The following is a 20,281-nucleotide window of genomic DNA, read 5'->3' as shown; positions in this document are numbered from 1 at the left end:
CTTCTCTGTGCTCTGTGATCACAAACGTCAAACTCTGTGATCCCTGCATTCTCTTTTCTATTTCCCATAAATAGATTTACTCTTTGCTTTTCTATTCTAAATTAAAATCAAATCAATAATCATTTATTTGTAAAGATTCTACCACCGGTTCGGAAGGCAGGTTCTACTGAGAAGAAACCGGCAAGAAACTCGAAAGTTGCTCTTTTTAAAAAATCATACAGTATTATAATTTTCAATTGATGATAACATTACAATTTCTTATAGTTTTACTTTTTGTGTGAAGGTGAAAGCTGATCCAATGGCCTCCAAGCGCTTTTATCTTTAAGGAACTCATCAATGTTGTAGTAACCTAAGTAAATATTTTTAACACATTGCTTAAAGCTAAGCATTGGCAGGTCCATCACAGTCTTGGGGATCTTGGGGATCGATCATTATAGACTTATCTAATTTTATAACATTTGGCAATTAAAACTCAATACATTTAGTTTTCTTGGCATTTAAAAGTAGATTATTTGCAGTGAACCAATTCAACAGATGCGATATGGCACGGTTTACGTCGTCAGAGTTATCTTTATTTCTGTCCGTCTTAAAAATTAAGGATGTCTCATCAGCAAACAGTACAATCTCACATATGCCTCTGACATGGTATGGTAAATCGTTAATGTACACTAAGAATAGAAAAGGACCCAGAATTGAACCCTGTGGGACGCCCATTTTGGTAGTGGAACCGTGCGACTTTATATCATTTATGCATACCTACCTTTAGTGTTCTATCACTAAGATAAGAGGCAATGAGATCGAGTGCAACACTTTTAATGCCATAGTGGCTTAACTTGAGTAGAAGGGTGTTATGGTCATATTATCAACACAATCGAACGCCTTGGACAGATCACAGAACACAAAAATAGCATTCTTAGAACTTTCCCATGCTTCATAAATATGTTTTAAAAGTTTAGCCCCTGCATCAGTTGTATTGCTACCTTTTGTAAAACCATACTGTTCAGGATGAAACAAGTTATTTAAATTAAAATGACATAAAAGTTGATTTAATATGATTTTTTCAAAGACCTTGCTAAGTGTTGGCAATATTGTAATCGGTCTATAAATATCGAAATAGTGTTACCAACTCCTTAAAATATTTTCCCCTTAGAATGCCCAATAGTATACTTGAAAATCGCCGTAAAATAAAAACATAAATAAATACACATAAATTACTGACATTTTTTTCAAATGTTCTTAAACAGCCCTGGAGTGGTCGCGTGGATTACATAATTATGTAGTCCACCCAGACATAACATCGTATGATCACTTTGAAGGCTATTCCAAGCCAGTGACGTATTAATTAAAGCCGTTTCTGAAAGAACTTCGGGAAAGAACTGTCTCTAAATCCTAAAAGTTTATGATTTAATCGGCTAAAAATAAGATGTTATTTTTTGCTTTTTAGTTTATTTTTGTGATTTTATTTTTCTGTATTTAGTGTGTCCTAGCATTTAATTTTCACTAAAATTAAATGGGACCAATCTGAAAGTATACTCTTTCAAACAAAAAAATAATTTTTAAAATTTGTTTAGAAATGACGAAGTTATGCGGTAACAAATATTTAAATAAAAAAAATGAGACATGTTCAGAGTCGCATAAGCACCACAGGATATGAGTGCAGCAAAGTGTGATGGATTACATATGTAGTCCACGCGACCACTTACGTTAGTATTTTTGACAAATCGATATTTTTGTTATTATTCGTTTTATGAATAATTATACATAAAATATATTTATTCGTTGCAAGTTGTTTGTAATGATTTAAAACTTGAATTTTTCAAAATAAAAGTGGATAGTCTACAATTTGCACAGTTTAAGTCGTGTTTTGCTTAAATATTTTAATATTTCACTTTTAAAATGGCCTTAAAAGGATTAAATTAAATATGTTCGTACGTTTGAAGGGCTTTGAGTATTCACGTGGTCGGTGGTCCAGGTTCTTGTGTGAGAATGAGAAACTTCGTCAACCGACATTTTTTATGCCTCTTGCTAACATACGCGCATTAGTTTTTAATTTCAATTTTTCTACAATTAGGAATTGAGGAAATAAGCTGATGACCATATTTAAAACATGAATGAAAAAAAACATCAATTTACCACAACGAAAAGTAATCACTTACTCATTAAAGTTTTCTTAACTTTGAAGTAAATTGATGCTTAAATTTTAATTCATGTTTATAAATATGGCCGTAAATGTTTATCACCAGGATGACAAATAAATATGAATGACTGAATAGCGTTATACTAAGGTTTCCCTAAAAATCCCATCGCAATATGAAAATAATATTTTCCCTAAAATAGGAAAAAACCTACCAAGTTGGGAACCCTAAATCTGAAGACTTGGCAGTTCACACTTGGCACCAAAGAACATCCTGGCAATATACCGCAACCCGTAGACAAACGAAGTAATAGACGCATAGATAGCATCTGTCGAAGTACGAAATCTCAGATCTCAGATGAATTATATACGAAGTTAAGGACCTGCCTCGTTAGAGATCGTAAATCAACGTTCTTCGCATTTTTATTACATGCTATTTCAGTCATGTTTCTGTAGAATCCATGTTTAATTGTTGTAATCGTTTTCATCGTATTTATAGCTTCATAAAAACGCTGATTTGTTTGGATTAAAAATAAGTAAGTTCTCGGGAAATGGAATTACGAGTATCTTAAATCATTAACAATAATTATTATAATATTTCCACAAACATTTTAAAATTGTATTTAATATTTTTCGTATTGGTATTCCTATGTATTTACAGCATTATTTTAGTAAAATGCAATACAATGCAATACACCCAGGCACTGCACACTGTACCACTTTAGTTGTTCTACGAAATACACATTATTTTACAGTGCTAACATGAAAACTATATGATACATAATAAAAATTTTAGTAAAAAAATACAACCGACTTCAAAACCTAAAAACGTACCCACTAAACTAAAAAGTGAAAAATAACATCATAATATGTTATACCTGCTGATCAGTATGAAGGCGGTGCTAAGCCGGTGTTGTATTAATTCAAGCCATGTGAGAATATCTTATAGCTTTAGATTTTGCAGACAGTGTTGTTTCATGTGGTCCTGTCAGAAATGGCTTAAATTAAGACAACACCGGCTAAGCACCGCCTATATACTAGCAATACAAATTCTCGGCAACAAATTAATCAAGCCCAAGCACAAGATAGCTACCGTAAACCGTTAAGGAGTTCCCTTAATTGACCTTGGTCTTCATCATCAGACCCCTAAATGACAGTTACAACCTATCTATGTGGAAAGTTCTCATTAATACAAATTAATCAAGCCCAAACACAAGGTAACTGCTGTAAATCGCCGAGGAGTTCCCTCGTCTGTTTTATGGCTCCATCATCAGATCGATTTTAAACCTTCATGAAATTTAGTGCTTAAAAGTACTAAATGGAAAAGTATACGAACACACTAGACACTCATATAATTTTCGAAAGTTCTCCTCAATATCTCCACGATTCCATTGTCAGACCTTGACATGATGGCAATGGGACCAAATGGGGACTATACCGTTTCAAACAAAAAAATAATTTTTGAAATCGGTCCAGGCGTCTTTGAGTAATCGGTGTACATACATAAAAAAAAACCAATCGAATTGAGAACCTCCTCCTTTTAGAAGTCGGTTAAAATTAGCTGTATTTAAATTGCGCGCTCTTACTCTTAAGGCCCCGTGGGCCATATGGTGTTTGACGGTTGTCTTGTTGTCTATTTCCCTCTAACATACGGTTGTCCTATCGTTGTCTCTTGTACAGACTCTTAAATCTATGGCTAAAACTATATTAATCTATTTTATTAAACTGTGGAGGAAAAAGTCTTTGGACTCTGTTCTGTGATGGTTCTGTGGCATATTTTAGACGTTTAGTTCTGTCATCTGTGGGCGTGGAATAAATTTCTAGTCTATAGTGATCTGTGGAATAAAAGAAAAGCCAAAAGGGAGTGTCAGACAGTGTTTTTCTGAGGTTTTTTTTTCTCGTTTGTGGTTTCCTTTCCGTTTGACTTTTGTTTCCTCGTTCTATTTTTAAATTTAAATCTATTATAAGTTACCTAAATAATAGCTGGTGGTTCAATTTATTTCGTATTACGAAGACTTGTTAACATACTGAGTTAAACTTTACAACGATTGTTTTGTTAATACAATGGTGAATTCAAGCTTGGCATACGAAATACTTTTGTATATAAATTCATTTTACTTCGGACTCTTTGCAACTTGTGAATTAGGAACATTAATTCTCAAGTCAGTATTGATTGGTGGAATGTATGATGACGCGACCACGCACAATAAATTTAAGTTGGGTCAGGATTATGGAGTGTTGGTGGCCCTTTTTATTGTAGAAGCCGCTAGACTTTTTTTGGGCCGAAAGGGCAGTCTCAGCGAAAGAGGTATGCAAACGTAATTATGGTACTTACTCTTAGTAGGGGAGCCCGGGATGTTAAATTTGCAGTTACTAAAGCATCATTGGAATCGATTAATTTGGTAGATTAGATGATAGAAAGAATAAATGGTTATATACTTTGTTCGCTTTCAGCTGTGGTGAAAAAAACTACAGATTTACTGAAATCATCAGAAGACATGAGCAATTACTCAGGAGGTTAGTTCATTCAAAATGAGTAAAAAATCAACTGCGCTTGTGGCTTGATAACAGAAATAGTTGTTATTTTGTTAATTTAGAACCCTCCCATTCTATTATGTTATGCTCAAATTGTCAGATTTTCGAAATGCACACCTTTTAGCTATCAACTCACCTACCTTATCTTTATCTGACTTGCTGGTTGAGTAGTTCTGAAGTTTTTTTTGGTTGCCCTAAACATACCCACCAATATTAAAGGTTCATACTTGGCGGAGGTACTCAACAACGTGCAAGATTTACTCCCTTATGTTAGCCTGCTGCTATTCGAGTAACTGCAAAAATCCCCTCTTCGGCTCCCCTACTATTACAATATTTGAATACAGAACTAGAACAATTGGCGTCTGTCCCAAAATAAACTAGAAAAGAGAAAAAAAATATAACAAAAGAGACTGAATATAAATGAAAACTTATCTTTGCATCATTTGCAAAAAATCAGGATTATATACTTTTATTCTGAAAATTGCAAAGGAATGATGTCCATGTGGGTGAAATTGCCGGTCCCTGTACATCATCTTGTGGACAGAAATAGACAAATGTCAACCAATAGCAGCTCAACCCAATTATTCTGGACTGGAATTCTCTAACTCTTTGGATTTTGATGTTTGGAAAAATTTATTAAATAAGTTTTCTATGAAATGCTTAACGTTTATTAATTGACTAGCCGATGCCTGCGCCTTCGCATGGAATTCAGTTTTACACAAATCCTATGGGAACCATCCATTGATATTCCATGTACTACACGAAATTAATATTGTTCATATTGAATTTGATAGTAGTCAACTACCCTATTAATCTAGGGTGGAGTTAGGAAAAATTAGGTTTCCTAATCTATACATATGTATAAAGCTAAGGAGTTTGTTTGTTTGTTTAGTTGAACACGCTATTCTCAGGAACTACTGGTTAGATTTGAAAAATTCTTTCAGTATTAGCCCATTTATCGAGGAAAACTACAGGCTCTATATTATTCCCGTATTTCTACGGGAACGGGAACCACGCAGGTGAAACCGTACAACGTCAGCTAGTGTACCTATATGGGCTTATATATTTTTAATTTTTTACAGATGTGCCAGTTATGTTTTCTGTTCTTCTAACGGTGCCTTCGATGGGAGGCGTGCTGTACTTACTAAAATGGCAGGTTATAACTTTGAGGATTGAATTCATCTGGTGTAGTCTAATGTTGACCATACAGGTATGCGAGTTTGTTTTTGCGTCCATGTTTATAGTCTCAATGTTTAGGGGGCCTTCGTATGACTAAGGTAATAAGTAATGATATTTTTGGAACATTCTGAACAATTTTGTTCACTATGGATTTTAAAAGGAGATGGTCCATAATTGTATGGAGCCCAGGATCAGTCATTGTACCCTGGCGGAAATAAAAGAAAATATTTTTTTTTACCTATTTTTGATTAAACAAAACTACGAATTTACTTTAATTCTTTCAAAATAATATTCATTCTCTCCCAAGAAATGCAACACTACTAAGGGTAATAATGGCGGATTGATGACGTTTTCAATGCAGTAGTCGATTTTGCTGTCAAGATCTTGACATAACTTAAAAACTTGGGTTTTCGTTTTATTTATTTCTTTTTATTTAGTTACATTTATTCACTTATTTAGATTTTAAATTTTAATGATACAGGTTACAAGAGTGGACCTGAAATGGGCCATCTTCTTTGATTGTTTGAGGTTATGACTAAAAATGTATGTATACTGATACATGTATGTTAATGATTAGTTCTGAATAAATTGTTATATTACACGCTTATTTGTTATGCATTCTGATCCTGGGGTTTTGTTCTTTGTTTTTAAGATTTTGGGAAAAGTATTAGGGAAAACGACTGGAGTATGCCTTTGTCAGAAAAAGTTAAAAAAATGAATCTGAATAAAAAATCTGACTATTATTTTGTGTTATGCACCTCACAAACATATTTTCGTTAATGTGTTACATTAAATATATATGTCGGAAGTTATTTGGGGATATTTATAGATTTGTTAAGAATGCTTAGTGTTTTAACTATATTTATTAGATTTTAATAAAATAATTTATTACTGCTTTTTATTAATATTAATGGTAAATTCAGTTATTTACTACTTTTTTGTAAATTCTCGCAATTTATAGAAATATTATAAAATAAGAAATTGATTATTTTCAGGATTTAACTTCTTATATACTTGAGTTCTCATTTTAAACTAGTCTCTAGAACAAGTATATAATTTTTTATGCAATTTTATATACATTTTAGTAGTAATTACTCATACTTTAAATGTTGATCATTATTTATTGAATAAATATGTTATATAAAATAATAATACAAATAACTAACATTTATAGGGAAAGTGTGTTGTCAGTCCTTACAAATAATTTTGATTAAAATAAACCTGTTTTTAATTAAACAATTAGATTACCTAAAAACTTGAAACTGTCAGCGTTATTATTTTTTTGTTAATTAATTTAAGTTTTAATCAAATATATTATATTTGTTTATGTAAATCTATATAATATCATTCACTATATTTGTTGTGCTTTGTGTTGTGTGTTTCTAATATAGAAGTGATCAAATATTTTTTTAGGATATTCTTGTCTTCACAATTAACTCTAATGAATGACAGTTAAAGAAATCCTTTGCACAACATTGTTTAAGCATTGAAAGGACAGTATTTTCAGTTTTATATTTTTGCCAGCTCCACATTAGTGCCGTGAAGCTTAGTGAACAGGCGCTAACGTGAATGTGGACGGTTTTCGTGGGGTTCACGCACCTTCACGCCTGTTCCGCTACCAGAGTCAGTATTTTGTCCCGCAACAAAGGGTTCGCGCCTCCTTCGCGGGGTGTTTACGTATACACATCCAGTACTGTACATTCGATGTAATGTTTGCGTACTCTCTGATGATCTGTTGATATCTCCGTTAATTACTTCCTCTGGGTTGAACACTGAATCTACTTAGTAACACGTACTACTGAGTACTGTAGCACTCAAGTGCAAAAAGTGCACCCCTCTCGTCCGAGGCTTGTATTTATAGACTAATCTATTGACAGCCTAGCCTGTTGACATATAGGTACTATACACAGCAAACTTATTGCTGCCACAGGTTCTACATCCTTTTCGCGGAGGTTTTAAACGATTGTGCGCATTCCGTGAATGTGGAGGGCTCTGTACTCGTGCCGTGAATTGATGGCGTGAATTCGCACGTGAATTCACGGCACTAATGTGGACCCGGCATTGGATGAGTGTAGAGAATATAATACTTCAGACTGAATTGATACAATCAGCTGTGACCTATGCACCTGTTACATACATTCACTTGATAGTCTATAAATATATATAAAATACCTACTGAATTAAAATAATACCTATATGATGAAAGTCATTTCACTACATAAAGTTAAATTAAAAAAGGATTCATATTAGATATCAGATATTTTGTAATAGAACATATTGCAATTTAGAATTTGTATATGTGAGCCGTCCTAAAATTTAACTCCCTGTTTTTTCCTATTAAGCAATCTTGTATAGTATCCGACAAACTTGGAGTTTGCTTCTTTGAAGCAAGTCTTGAAGTTTGCACAGAATAAGAAAACATATTCCATTGATATAATAGCTACACAGTATGGTCTATGCAATATAAGAACGGATGGACAGCACATAATATATTAATTATTAAAATAAAATACAAAATGACATGTACAAAAAAAGCCCTTTCCACACCAATGTAATGAAAGTGCAAGAGCTTAACAAAAGCTCTTTCCACACCAATGTAATGCAGTGCGAGAGCTTAACTTTTATCCGTCATTTTAGCGTAGACTTTGTATTCAGCTGAATACTTTATTAAAGTTTAAATGATATTCATAAATATTGAAATCAAATAACAGATATCTAACCCATTTAGGTATTAAACATGATGCGTCCAATCCAACTGATAGATTAAACTTTCCAATACATATATTTTTATATTGTTGCTCTGTGCTCTGCATTTAAAACTACAAATGTGGATTGTTATTTTAGTTAATTTTGGTTTAATTTACTTATTTTCTCCATTTTTGGCCTTAGAATTATATCATGTTTTGTATCCAGAATTGTGTAATTGAATGGAATACTGTAAACCTTTGATAAAAAAGTGGTAAAATAAGTATATTGTGGTTTTGAATGCTGACCAACAATAAACATACACTTATTGTAGTGAATACCTGAGAGTGACGATACTACAAGTATGTTTTGAAGTAGTAGAATTTTTCTGTCAAAAATTAAACCCAAAGTGATAACATATGTGGCCTTTATATAAAACATACTTACATTGTTTATCATAGTGAATCTTCCATTGTATAGATTAGTGAATACTGTATTGACACCAAAGATTTACATGTTTTGAAATTATAAGATAAAAAAAATATATTGTTGTGTACTTAAATATTATACAAGTGAAAAAAAAAAATTTACCGTGTGTGCTTTGTTTTATGTATACAATTGTAAAATGTATTTATATTTACCCATTTTGTGTATATTTAAAATGTGTATTGAGTCATTAAATATTCTAGTCATGTATCAAGCTTATACGTGTGTTTTTATTTAATTTTGTATTATTTAATAACTAGCAGAGGCATGCAACTTCATCGAGTGGAATTTAGTTATTTACAAATCCCTCGGGAGCTATCGTAAATAATTCAGAGTAAAACCTATTTACATTTCAAATTTTAGAGAAATCGGTACAGTAGTTGCAGCGTTAAAGAGTAACATACATCCATACAAACTTTCGCGTTTATAATATTTGTAGGATATAAATCGGTTCAGTAGTTGCAGCGTTAAAGAATAACAAACATCCATACAAACTTCCGCATTTATAATATTTGTAGATAATAATAGTTTAAAATGCATGAAACCCATTGAATGAATTGGGATTTATAATTGGCACAAGTATTATGCCCTGGCTTGGGTGGTTAAAAAATATATAGTATATGACACTCCTAAATAACCTGGCGATATATTGGTAAAAGAAATTTCAAAGGATATTTTTTTTATTCTTTACAACTTAGCCCTCAACTACAATCTCATCTGATGCCGAATGATGATGCATCTAAGATGGAAGATCCAGATGTTACCTCTACAATACCACTAACTTTACCTCTTTATAATATTAGTATAGAAGTATAGATTGCAAGGAATAATATAAAAAAAATTTTACTCATTATTCTTTATTATCACTTAATAGTTTATAATTCGAATTGTTGAAACGAAGCTTTAGTTTCTCTCTCTTGTGGACTCTTATTTGATGTTTTATCATGGCTTTTCTGTAGCCAAACGCCCGACCGCATATGTTACATGCATGACTTTTATTGCCAAGATGTTCTACATCATAATGCCTGTCGAGACTCAATTTTGTATGAAATGCTTTATCACAAGATTGACACTTGAACTCTGGTTCCCTATGCTTAACCATTATGTGATAGTTTAAATTGCTTTTATACAAGAATCTAGCAGGGCATTCTGTACACATGTATTTATAATCTCTGATATGCGACCGCATGTGTCGTTTTAGGCTCTCATCATATCTGGCTTTGAATGGACATATTTGACATGTAAAGGCATAATCTGACCTGTGTCTCAGCCTATGCTTATAATAACTGACCCTAAGCCTAAATGACTTGCCGCAAGTATCACATACGTATTGATTGCTGTGTTTTGGATTGTGCATGGTCATGTGAGTTTTATAGTATCTCCTGCTGAACATTTTCTTGCATATGCGACACTGAACTTTTGGTGGCTTTGGCGGTGGCGAAAAGTTTTCGTAAATTGAATTTGTGTCGTCATCGTTGAATGTATCTTGGAGATGCTCTGGTGAAAGCTCCTCGAAGTTTTTCAGAGTTTCATTCGTTCGCTGAGCGATAATCCTAAATAATATGGCGCTTTTTATAAAATTGCAGCAAATGTTGCATAAATACTTTGGGTTGTCATCATCCTCATCAAAATCGTCGATTTCGCCGTAAGTTTTTAGGGCATATTTTATGTCCTGAACGTTTTCTACGTCTTTAATTAGTATATCACCATTTTGGAGACATACTCTGCACTTTAAATTTTTGTTATTTAAGGCTAAACTTGGCATAGATGCACTTTGTAATCCACTGTAATATTCTTCCGTATTTATACTTTTCTTGTTCATCATCTTCATAATGTAATATGATGTTACCATTTTCAAGTTTCAAAGCTTATATTATTTCAGAAACGGATAGATCGATCTTTACACTACGCCATAAAATTCATCACATAAAATATTAATTAATTAAGTAGGTACCAATTTATCAATTTTACCAAATTTAGCAACTGTCAATGTCAAAACTCAAAAGTGTCAAAATAATAAATATTTTCATACGGCTTTTACGGCTCTAGGTTCTAGCTATTAATGTAATGTTAATACTACATTTTAGCATCTCTTAACAAGTTGTAAATGCCTTTACAACCTTTCTTCCAAAAATCCATTTCTTCTAAAAACATAACCCTTTTTGCAGTCGGTCGGCAGGTAAAAAAAAGAATTTTCCAAATCGGTCGAGTAATCGGTGTACATCAATATATTGTCCAAGGTATATATAAAAGCAAAAAAATATATACACCAATCAACTTAAGAACCTCCTCCTTTTTGAAGTCGGTTAAAAATAGAAATAAGCGACTAAAGAAAATATTTATCTCTGTCTACGAAGATCTGTGACTGAAGTGCTGTCTTACGTCTGTAGTGTTCTGTTCTGTGGTCTTTGTTTTTGTGGTTTTGTGTCGTCTGTGGTTTTGAGATTTGTCTCATCTCATTTCAAAATAAAAATTCTCATCGTAATATTAATTATCATTTTATTAAGAAAAATTCATAATTAATTTAATTAGTTTGGATACAAGACTGGTATTACCAGACCAGTCTTTGGTTTACAAACATGGTTACGTCCTACTATATAATGAAGATGAATCAAAACAGAGGTATGGACATGGATGAATATTACAGTAATTTGCATATTAGAGGCCTGAAAGGATCATTGAAGAAAAAAGCACGCTGTAGAGTTTGTCTCGGGGATGGTACCCTACCAATTTTCAACCTTGACAATGGCTCGGACGTTGCGGAGGCACTGCAAATATTTGCTAACATAGAGGTGGACGAAGATGGTGATTATCCAAAACATTTATGTAAAGTGTGCCATAAGTTTATCAAGAGCGCAATTTCGTTTCGTAAAATAGCACAACAATCTAATGAAACTTTAAAGAAGCACACTAGCGTTGAGTCATTTGATTATTTCCAAGACTCACACGATATTCTCAAGAATGAGATGGAACTGTCAGATCTTGACACTGCAGACTCTTTATTACCAACACAACCTATAGAGAAAGAGAAAGATAAAGCGAAAGATACCAAAGTTCAGTGCACTGTATGTAATAAGATTGTCACCAGTGCATATATCAAAGAACATGTGACAATGCATGACCCAAATCACCACAAATATGTTTGTGATGTATGTGGAAAGTCCTTTAGACTGCGCTGCTCATACCACAACCACAGTTTGCGGCACAGGACCGACTTTGCTTTCAAATGCCAATTTTGTCCATACAAGGGCAGATATAAGGAGCTTTTAAAAAATCATATGCGCACACATACAAGCGATTATAGATACATGTGCACAGAATGCCCAGCCAGATTTCTCTTCAAAAGCAATTTAAACCGCCATGTCTTAATCAGACACAGGGAACCCCAACACAAATGTGATTCTTGCAAAAAGATTTTTCACACAAAATTGATGCTCAGAAGTCATTTTGATGCCCAACATCTAGGTTTAAAAAATCATGTATGCAATATATGTGGGAAGGCTTTTGGCTATAGAAATGCAATGATGAAGCATCAACGACATGTACACAAAAGAGAAAAATTGTCATTTTCAAGAATGCCTGCATATTTACAAGCTGAAATTAATAATTTTAGTACTGAAGATAACAATGCATAATATAACAGTCTCTTTTTATTATATACTTATACTTTGTACATTAAATAATCACTATGTTATAGTCATACTGAATTTCTTTTTTATTATAATAAATAAATGTTTTTTTGTACTGTAAGTCCAGGGCCCATTAAAATATCATCGTTCATGCAGAGAAAAACTAAGCAGTAGTATATTTTAAAAATACATATAAGTAATATGCTTAAAGGCAACAAAAAAGTTTAATTTAAAAATCTAAACCAACTTAAGGAAAAAACGGTATGTTTCAAGAAATCGATTGACACCTAAAATAGTGTAGTTATGTCAAATAGTGTAGTATTGTAATGATTGTACAATGGATCATAGTTAAACACACACACATATACATACTTTTAATATCATAGTCTTCGATTGATCTCCTAATAAAAAGTGGATGCACAATCAGGGACCAAAAAACATCCCCACTCAATGAGTGCCAAAGGCAACTCTTGGCACTCAATTCATGTAGTCGCATTTGCAAATTCAACCTTAAACTCAATCCCTGAGGTTGAATTTGCTCTGAAATTGGGATTTTATTGAATATTGGACTATATTTCAAGGCTTTTAGGTATAATTTTCTTTAGCAACAATTCTGTCAAAAATTCTGTCAAAGCAAAGTTGGCTAGTTTTTTTATGATTGTGCGTCCTTTTACTGTGAGGTCAATGTAGTCTTCATAGGTCTGCGCCATAAATCTTGTAAAATTATAGGCGTATAGAAAATAATAAATATTAAATAGCTACAAGTCAATTATGGTCAACGATCTTAGATGTGTGCATTTAGTAAACATTTTCATAATGGCTATGGCTATGGAAAGCGACTATTTTGAAACGCTTGGAAACATTTGGAATCTGTGTTTTGTTGTAGAAATGGTTATATAAGTAATAAGAGCCCAGAGCCATCTAACTAGTTTAATAAAAAAAAAAAATTGTGTGTAGAAATTGAAATGTCAATTTCAATTTAACGTCAATGTCCAATCGACATTTGACGTTTGTGTCAAATGCCAAGCAAATCGACATCAATCGAATAAATTCAATTATTTATCAATAATACCATTTATATTACAACAAAGCAATATTTTATATTAAATATTGTAAAAACAGGTACATATTTATGTATTCGTTTAACTAATTGGAACACCGAAATCATTGTACATTATGAAGATGAATAAAAAAAGGGTCAATATGGAAGAATATTACAGCAGTTTACTAAACATGCCTTTGCCATTGTTCAGTAAAGATTCAAAACGTAAACCCAAGTGTAGGGTATGTCTGCAGGCTGGTGACATGCCGATAGCCAGTGTTAAAAAGCCTCGTGAATTAGAAGAAGCCCTTAATATATTTGGTGGCATCTTGTTAGAGGATGACGACGAGAAACCGATGTATCTATGCTACGTTTGCTATAAGTTTCTAAAGAGTGCGATATTATTCAGGAAAGCTGCACAGAGGAGTAACGAAGCGTTGAAAGAACCATCTTTCAAACAATCCCCTGACCATTTTCAAGATTATGACTATTCTGGACCATTGGAAGACACTAAATCAAACGATGATTATTCAAATAACGAATTCCAGTGTAAACTAGAGCCCATACAAGTCGACAGAAAAGTTCAATGTCCTATATGTAAGAAAATTGTCAATAAACCGTACTATTATAAAACACATTTGAAATTACACGATCCAAATTTACCAGAACCGTATGTATGCGATATATGTGGGAAATCTTTCAAAATAAAGAATGTTTACACTAACCATAGGGTGAGACATGAAACACGGTTTATATATAAATGTGAATTATGTCCGTACGTGGGTCGGTACAAAGAGAGGTTATCAAGGCATATGAGAGTCCACATAGGTGACTTAAAGTATCTGTGCACTCAATGCCCTGCTAGATACATTTCTAAAGGCAGCTTGAGTGATCATATCAAACTGAAACATACTGAGCCACAGTTCAAATGTGATTCATGCAATAAGGCATTTCATAGTAGTTTAAATCTCCAAAGACATATCGATGTTGCACATTTGAGAATAAAAAGACACGAATGTAACATATGTGGTTCCGCATTCGGTTACAGACACGATTTGTTGAAACATCAGAGGCAGGTGCATAAACGAGCAGCCTTGAGACATCGATTCAAAACAGGTTCTAAAGCTATGAGTAATAATAACAGTGAATAAATTAATTTTAATAATTAGTTTATACTGAAAATTATGTACTGTAAAAGCTCCGTATTTACACTTCCTTTATTCACGTTTTCACTATTCGCGGATTTAAAAATTGCGTCCCAATTCCTATATTTGCGGCTAAATATTTTGTTATTTGCGCCTAAATATTTCGTTATTCACGGATCTGACTGATGTAAAATCTGCAAGTTTAAACTTTAACTTGCAAATACCTATTTGCCGAAAGTGCAAATGAATAGTTTAAGAATGCCACTGCTTAAAATCACTCTTTTAAAAAATGTCAAGCCAGAAAATTCAAAATTCTTCAAACCATTGTCTAAGACTGAAGATAATAAAGATAAGTTAATTTAATTGCTTGATAACTTCAATTAATTGCTTTTTCTTTATATATTTGTTAATTATTTTGTTACCCAAGAAGGTATCCATTATAATCCTATATAAAATACCATTCCATATTCACTGTATCTGTATTTGCGATACATTTAGAGAACATATCCCCAGCTAATAAGGAGCTTTTACTGTATAGACTTGGCAAGTGAGTAAATCAGTAAATAGTAAGTAAAAAAAGGATTAGTACGTGCAGGTACAATAACAAAAGAGTTAGAAACATGCTCTGTGATTTCCCAGTATGTTAAAGATCAAATAATGAAAAGTTATGTATCTATACTAATATTATAAAGCTGAAGAGTTTGTTTGTTTGTTTGATTGAACGCGCTAATCTCAGGAACTACTGGTCTGATTTGAAGAATTCTTTCAGCGTTAGATAGCCCATTTATCGAGGAAGGCTATAGGCTATATATTATCCCCATATTCCTACGGGAACGGGAACCACGCGGCGTCAGCTAGTGTAACTATGTAATTGCAAAGGTGTCAACATGTTTGTTATAATATTTATTTGTTGTACATTGCTAACACTTGAAAATATTTTATTGCGCACAGTTTATGTGACTTGGATGGTTTTTTGATAGAAAACAATCTGCTATTATTCTGAAGATAACTACTATTTGTTATTTTATATAGACGTAATATACATAAATAGAAACTAAACTAGACATCAATTATTATTATTTCTTACTTTATTATAACAATGATGTAAATCAACATAGTATAAGTATTGTTTGTAAGCTTGTAATGAAAAAAATGTATGAGACACATATAAGTCTTCTTCTTCTTCTTTCTTCTGGGCCGTTTCCGCACTTAGCCAAGTGTTTGGCCGTTGTGCGTGGGTCCCTTGGTGTAGGTTCCCGCTGGATTTATTCCATCCAGCCGAGCTCGCTCCAGAAGCTTAGCAGGCCGCCCAGGTCGCCGATAGCCTCATGGAGTGTCGCTGAGGAGCCAATGTAGGTTGCTCGTTGTTCCGTTACGCCTCTGCAACTGAGCATAACGTGTAGCGGTGTCTCGTCCTCCTCCATGCAGGCTCTGCACAGAGGACTGTCGGTCAAACCTAGAATTGAAAGGTGTTTGTTTAGCGGGCAGTGACCTGTTATTAGGCCAACTACTGTTCTCAGCTTGTCTCGTGTGAGGTTCATAAGTTTCTTTGTTATCCTTGGGTCGAGGCCTGGGAGTGCCTCTTTTGTATGTCTACATGTGGTTATGCTGTCCCATAGTTCGGCGTGGGTTCTGATGGTTTGTTTGTGCAACCATGTTTTGTATTCACTGAATGGTATGGGTACTATTGGTTCGGGCCCTACTACCTTCAGTGTCGTGGCGCGACGCGCCAGTTCATCAGCCGCTTCATTTCCTAAGATTCCGCTGTGTCCCTTTATCCATCTTAATGTAACTAAGTTATTTGTTGCAAGTTTTGTTAGGGCCTTGTGACAGTCTAGCAGTAGTTTTGACGTAGTCGAGTGTTTTGCCAGTGCTTTTAGTACTGCTTGACTGTCGCTAAGTATATTAATGTTAAAATTTGTTACCTGTCTGTTGGTCACGGCAACAGCCGCAGTTGTGATGCCGACGCATTCTGCCTGGAAGACTGAGTTGTGCTTACCAAGCGCTTGTGCAATCCGTATGTTGAGGTCTTGGCAGTAGACTCCTGCTCCAGTACCTGTGTCAGTCTTCGACCCATCCGTGTACACATCTAGGGCGTCAGGGTTTGTGTAGTAGTCACCGGCCTCCTCAGTGTTGATTTTGTAGGGTTTGTCCATCACAAATTGTTTCTGTGTTTTATCGCATATCCACTCCATACTTGGGTTCATTTGTATTCCCTCTTTTAAGATGTTAGTGTGGGCTGTGTTTGTTTGTTTCCACAACCCGCATGTTTTTAGTCTAAGGGCTGTAAGCGTTGCTTCCTCTTTTATGTGGAGGTGTAATGGAGGGATTCCTAGTATTACTTCCATTGCAGCCGTAGGTGTTGTGCACATACTGCCCGTTATGGATAGCAGTGCTTGTCTTTGGAATTTTTGAAGTTCCTGTTGTGTTGTTGTTTGGAGCACTTTTGGCCACCAGACTATAGAAGCATATGTCACTGAGCTTCTTACGACTGTAAGGTATAGCCACTTCATTATGTGCGGTTTTAGTCCCCATGTTTTGCCTATCATGCGTTTGCACTGACATAGGATGATTGTAGATTTTTGAATTTTCGTTTCAATATGTTTTTTCCAGTTTAACTGTTGATCTAGTGTTACCCCTAAGTATTTTACTTCTGTGGTTAGCTTTAGGGTTACTTTGAATAAAGTCGGTGTTTTTGGAATGTTTGGTTTTCTTTTGTGTGTGAACAGAATGAGTTCTGTTTTTCTGGGGTTAACAGATAGTTCGTTGAGTGTACACCATTTCTCTATCTGCTTGAGTGCATCTTGCATTATTCCACTAAGGGTGTTTTCATGTTTTCCTCCTATAAGTATTGTTAGGTCGTCGGCGTACCCTATTGTTAGGAAGCCTTTGTTGTTCAGTTTGCTGATTAGTTCATTTACCACCAAGTTCCATAGTAGTGGTGAGAGTACACCTCCTTGAGGGCATCCTCTGGCAGCGATGGCTTGGATTTTTCCATTTATGTTTATTTGTATCGCCCTGAGTGATAAGAGGGCGTTTATCCATTTTCTTATTGTTGAAGGTACATTATGTCGTTCAAGGGATTTTTCTATGCTTTTGAACGTGGTTTTATCGAAGGCCCCTTCTATGTCTATAAAGGCTCCTAGTGTTGATAATTTATTTTCCATGTTGTGTTCTATTTTGTTGACCACTGAGTGTAGGGCTGTTTCTGTGGATTTGCTGGTACTGTAAGCATGTTGGTTCGGGTGTAGAGGGGTATTACTTAGTACCCCATCCCGTAGGAACCTGTCTACTAACCTTTCCAGGGTTTTTAGTAAGAAGGATGTTAGGCTGATTGGTCTGAAAGCTTTCGGATCAGTGTAATCTGATTTACCTGGTTTTGGTAGGAGGATTACTTTCACATCTCTCCATAGTTTTGGTATATATCTGTAGGCTATGCAGGCTTTGTATATTTCTGCTAGCCATGGTGTTAGCCATTCCAACCCCCATTGTAAGAGGGCCGGGAAGATGTCATCCGTGCCTGGTGATTTAAAGGGGTGGAACGTGTCTATTGCCCACTGTATTCTGTTATGTGTAACTACCTTGTTGGCGAGTTCCCTGTCTGATTCTATTGGATTGTAGGTTTCATTTTCGTTTGTCCAGTCTGCAGAGTCTAGGATTTTGCATCCTGGAAAATGTGTTTCTAGAAGAGTCTCACTTACTTCTTTGTCGTTTTTTGTGTAGCTACCATCGGCTTTCTTTAGGGAGCCCAGTGTGAGGGCATTGTCTTTTGCAAGGATTTTCCTTACCCTGTTAGCTTTCTCATTTGATTCTATGTTTGAGCAGAACCGGCGCCACATTTTTGTGTCCTTCTGCCTTATTGTTTTGTTGTAACTGTACTGGTGATATTTGAAAGTATCCCAGTCTTCATCCTTTCTGGTGTTCTTAGCTTTGTTAAACAGTCGTCTAAGGTTATGTCGTTTCCTTTCTAGGTCCGGGCTCCACCATGCGTGAAGCGGTTTTTGTTTTGTTATGCAGGTCCTTAGGGGACAGGCTTTTATGTAGCATGACTTGATGAGATTAGTTATGCTTGTCACATTGTTGTCTATTTGATTTGTTGTCTCAATTTTAGTATTTCGGAGTTCGCTCTCATTCTCATAGTTGCTATGGAGTATTGTTTTATATAGTTTCCTGTTTGTTTTCCTTGGATTTCTCCGTGGTGTGTCCTGTGCCGTGATCAGGTTCAATTCGAAGTGGATGCGTTGATGATCACATAAAGTGAGATCATCAGATACATGCCAGTTTCTTATTTGATCCATTACACCGTTAGACGCCAGAGTTATGTCTACTATTGTTTGGGAACGGCTCGTGATAAACGTTGGTTTCGAGCCTTTATTTAAAACTACAAGATTAGTTGTTAATAGATATGTTATAAGTTGCTCACCTCTTTTGTTGTTTTCGTTGCATCCCCATAGGGTGTGATGTGCGTTACTGTCCACTCCGATTATGAGGTCAGTGTTTTCGTCCTCACAGTATTTTATAAGGTCCATCATCTCTTTCGGTGGTATTTGTTCTTCAATGGGTAGATATAACGATGCCAAGACTAGTTAAACATATAAGTATTATAGCCCATTTTTTATTTCAAACTGGCCATTGCTCTGTATTCTCATCTGTTCCTTTTCCTATGTGATATTCCCATAATTACATACACTGACAAAGGGTTTTTTATTGATAAAATTTTTGAATTTGGTCACAGGGATATGCTGGATGTAGGCGGTTTAGAATGGTAATGTTTGGTAGTCCCTACAAAGGGCCTATGTCCTGCAGTGGATGTCCATCAGCTAATATAATGATGATGATCAAATTGGAAGGGTCAATAATTCCATGGTGATTAGAGGGATTATTATTGTACTCAGTTCTATCACAGACTTTTTGCTTAGTTGAAGCATGTACTGCCAAACTTACAACCTTCAACAGCATCAGGTATGTTTGGCTATCGCAAGCTCATAATCATTAACAACCCACATTCGGCTCACACAGGTGAGCACGATTCTCCTCTCAGAATGAGAGGGGTTAGGCCTTAGTCCACCACGCTAGCCCAATGCGGATTAGCAGACTTCAAACATAGATAATGGGGATGATGACTAGGTTTGAATATATTGATTTTTATGATACATTCGGGTAAATAGGGTCAATGTTAACTAATTTATACATAAAAAGCAAAGATTGTCTGGATATTTGCAAAATAAATGAGATTATAAAATTTCAAAAACTACTAAATTTTTTTTATCGTAATTAGATGAAAATTTATACAGTTTTAGCTTCCTTACATTAAATGTCACATTTTTTAATATATTAACTATAAAGATAAACGCACAAATAACAAAGATATTAGTAATTTTGTTTGAACACGCATACAAATCTAACGATCATTACATTGCCTATGACGTCATTTTTTCGAGCCATT

The 20,281-nt window shown here is 34.5% G+C and overlaps 3 protein-coding genes across 3 annotated transcripts; 2 read left to right on the top strand and 1 right to left on the bottom strand.

The window, feature by feature from the left end:
- The first annotated feature begins 11,469 nt into the window (after window positions 1–11,469).
- On the top strand, window positions 11,470–12,721 carry LOC112045390 (zinc finger protein 652-A-like). The gene has a single exon (XM_024081551.2). It carries the CDS (start codon window positions 11,599–11,601, stop codon window positions 12,652–12,654), a length of 1,056 nt encoding a protein of 351 aa, XP_023937319.2. The 5' UTR covers window positions 11,470–11,598; the 3' UTR covers window positions 12,655–12,721.
- Window positions 12,722–13,634: 913 nt separating this feature from the next.
- Window positions 13,635–16,011, top strand: LOC112045398 (zinc finger protein 761-like). Its single transcript, XM_024081559.2, has one exon. The coding sequence runs from the start codon at window positions 13,825–13,827 to the stop codon at window positions 14,839–14,841; it is 1,017 nt and encodes a 338-aa protein (XP_023937327.2). The 5' UTR covers window positions 13,635–13,824; the 3' UTR covers window positions 14,842–16,011.
- Window positions 16,012–16,071: 60 nt separating this feature from the next.
- LOC128199436 (uncharacterized) lies at window positions 16,072–17,030 on the bottom strand. Its single transcript, XM_052888881.1, has 2 exons — window positions 16,835–17,030; window positions 16,072–16,291 (listed from the first exon to the last, which is right to left on the bottom strand). Exons 1-2 carry the CDS (start codon window positions 17,028–17,030, stop codon window positions 16,101–16,103), a joined length of 387 nt encoding a protein of 128 aa, XP_052744841.1. The 3' UTR covers window positions 16,072–16,100.
- Between the last annotated feature and the right edge of the window lie 3,251 nt (window positions 17,031–20,281).

This window comes from Bicyclus anynana, chromosome 24 (genome assembly GCF_947172395.1).
Source record: "Bicyclus anynana chromosome 24, ilBicAnyn1.1, whole genome shotgun sequence".
In the NCBI taxonomy this organism is placed as follows: domain Eukaryota; kingdom Metazoa; phylum Arthropoda; class Insecta; order Lepidoptera; family Nymphalidae; genus Bicyclus; species Bicyclus anynana.
This window is presented reverse-complemented; position numbering and strand designations above follow the sequence as displayed.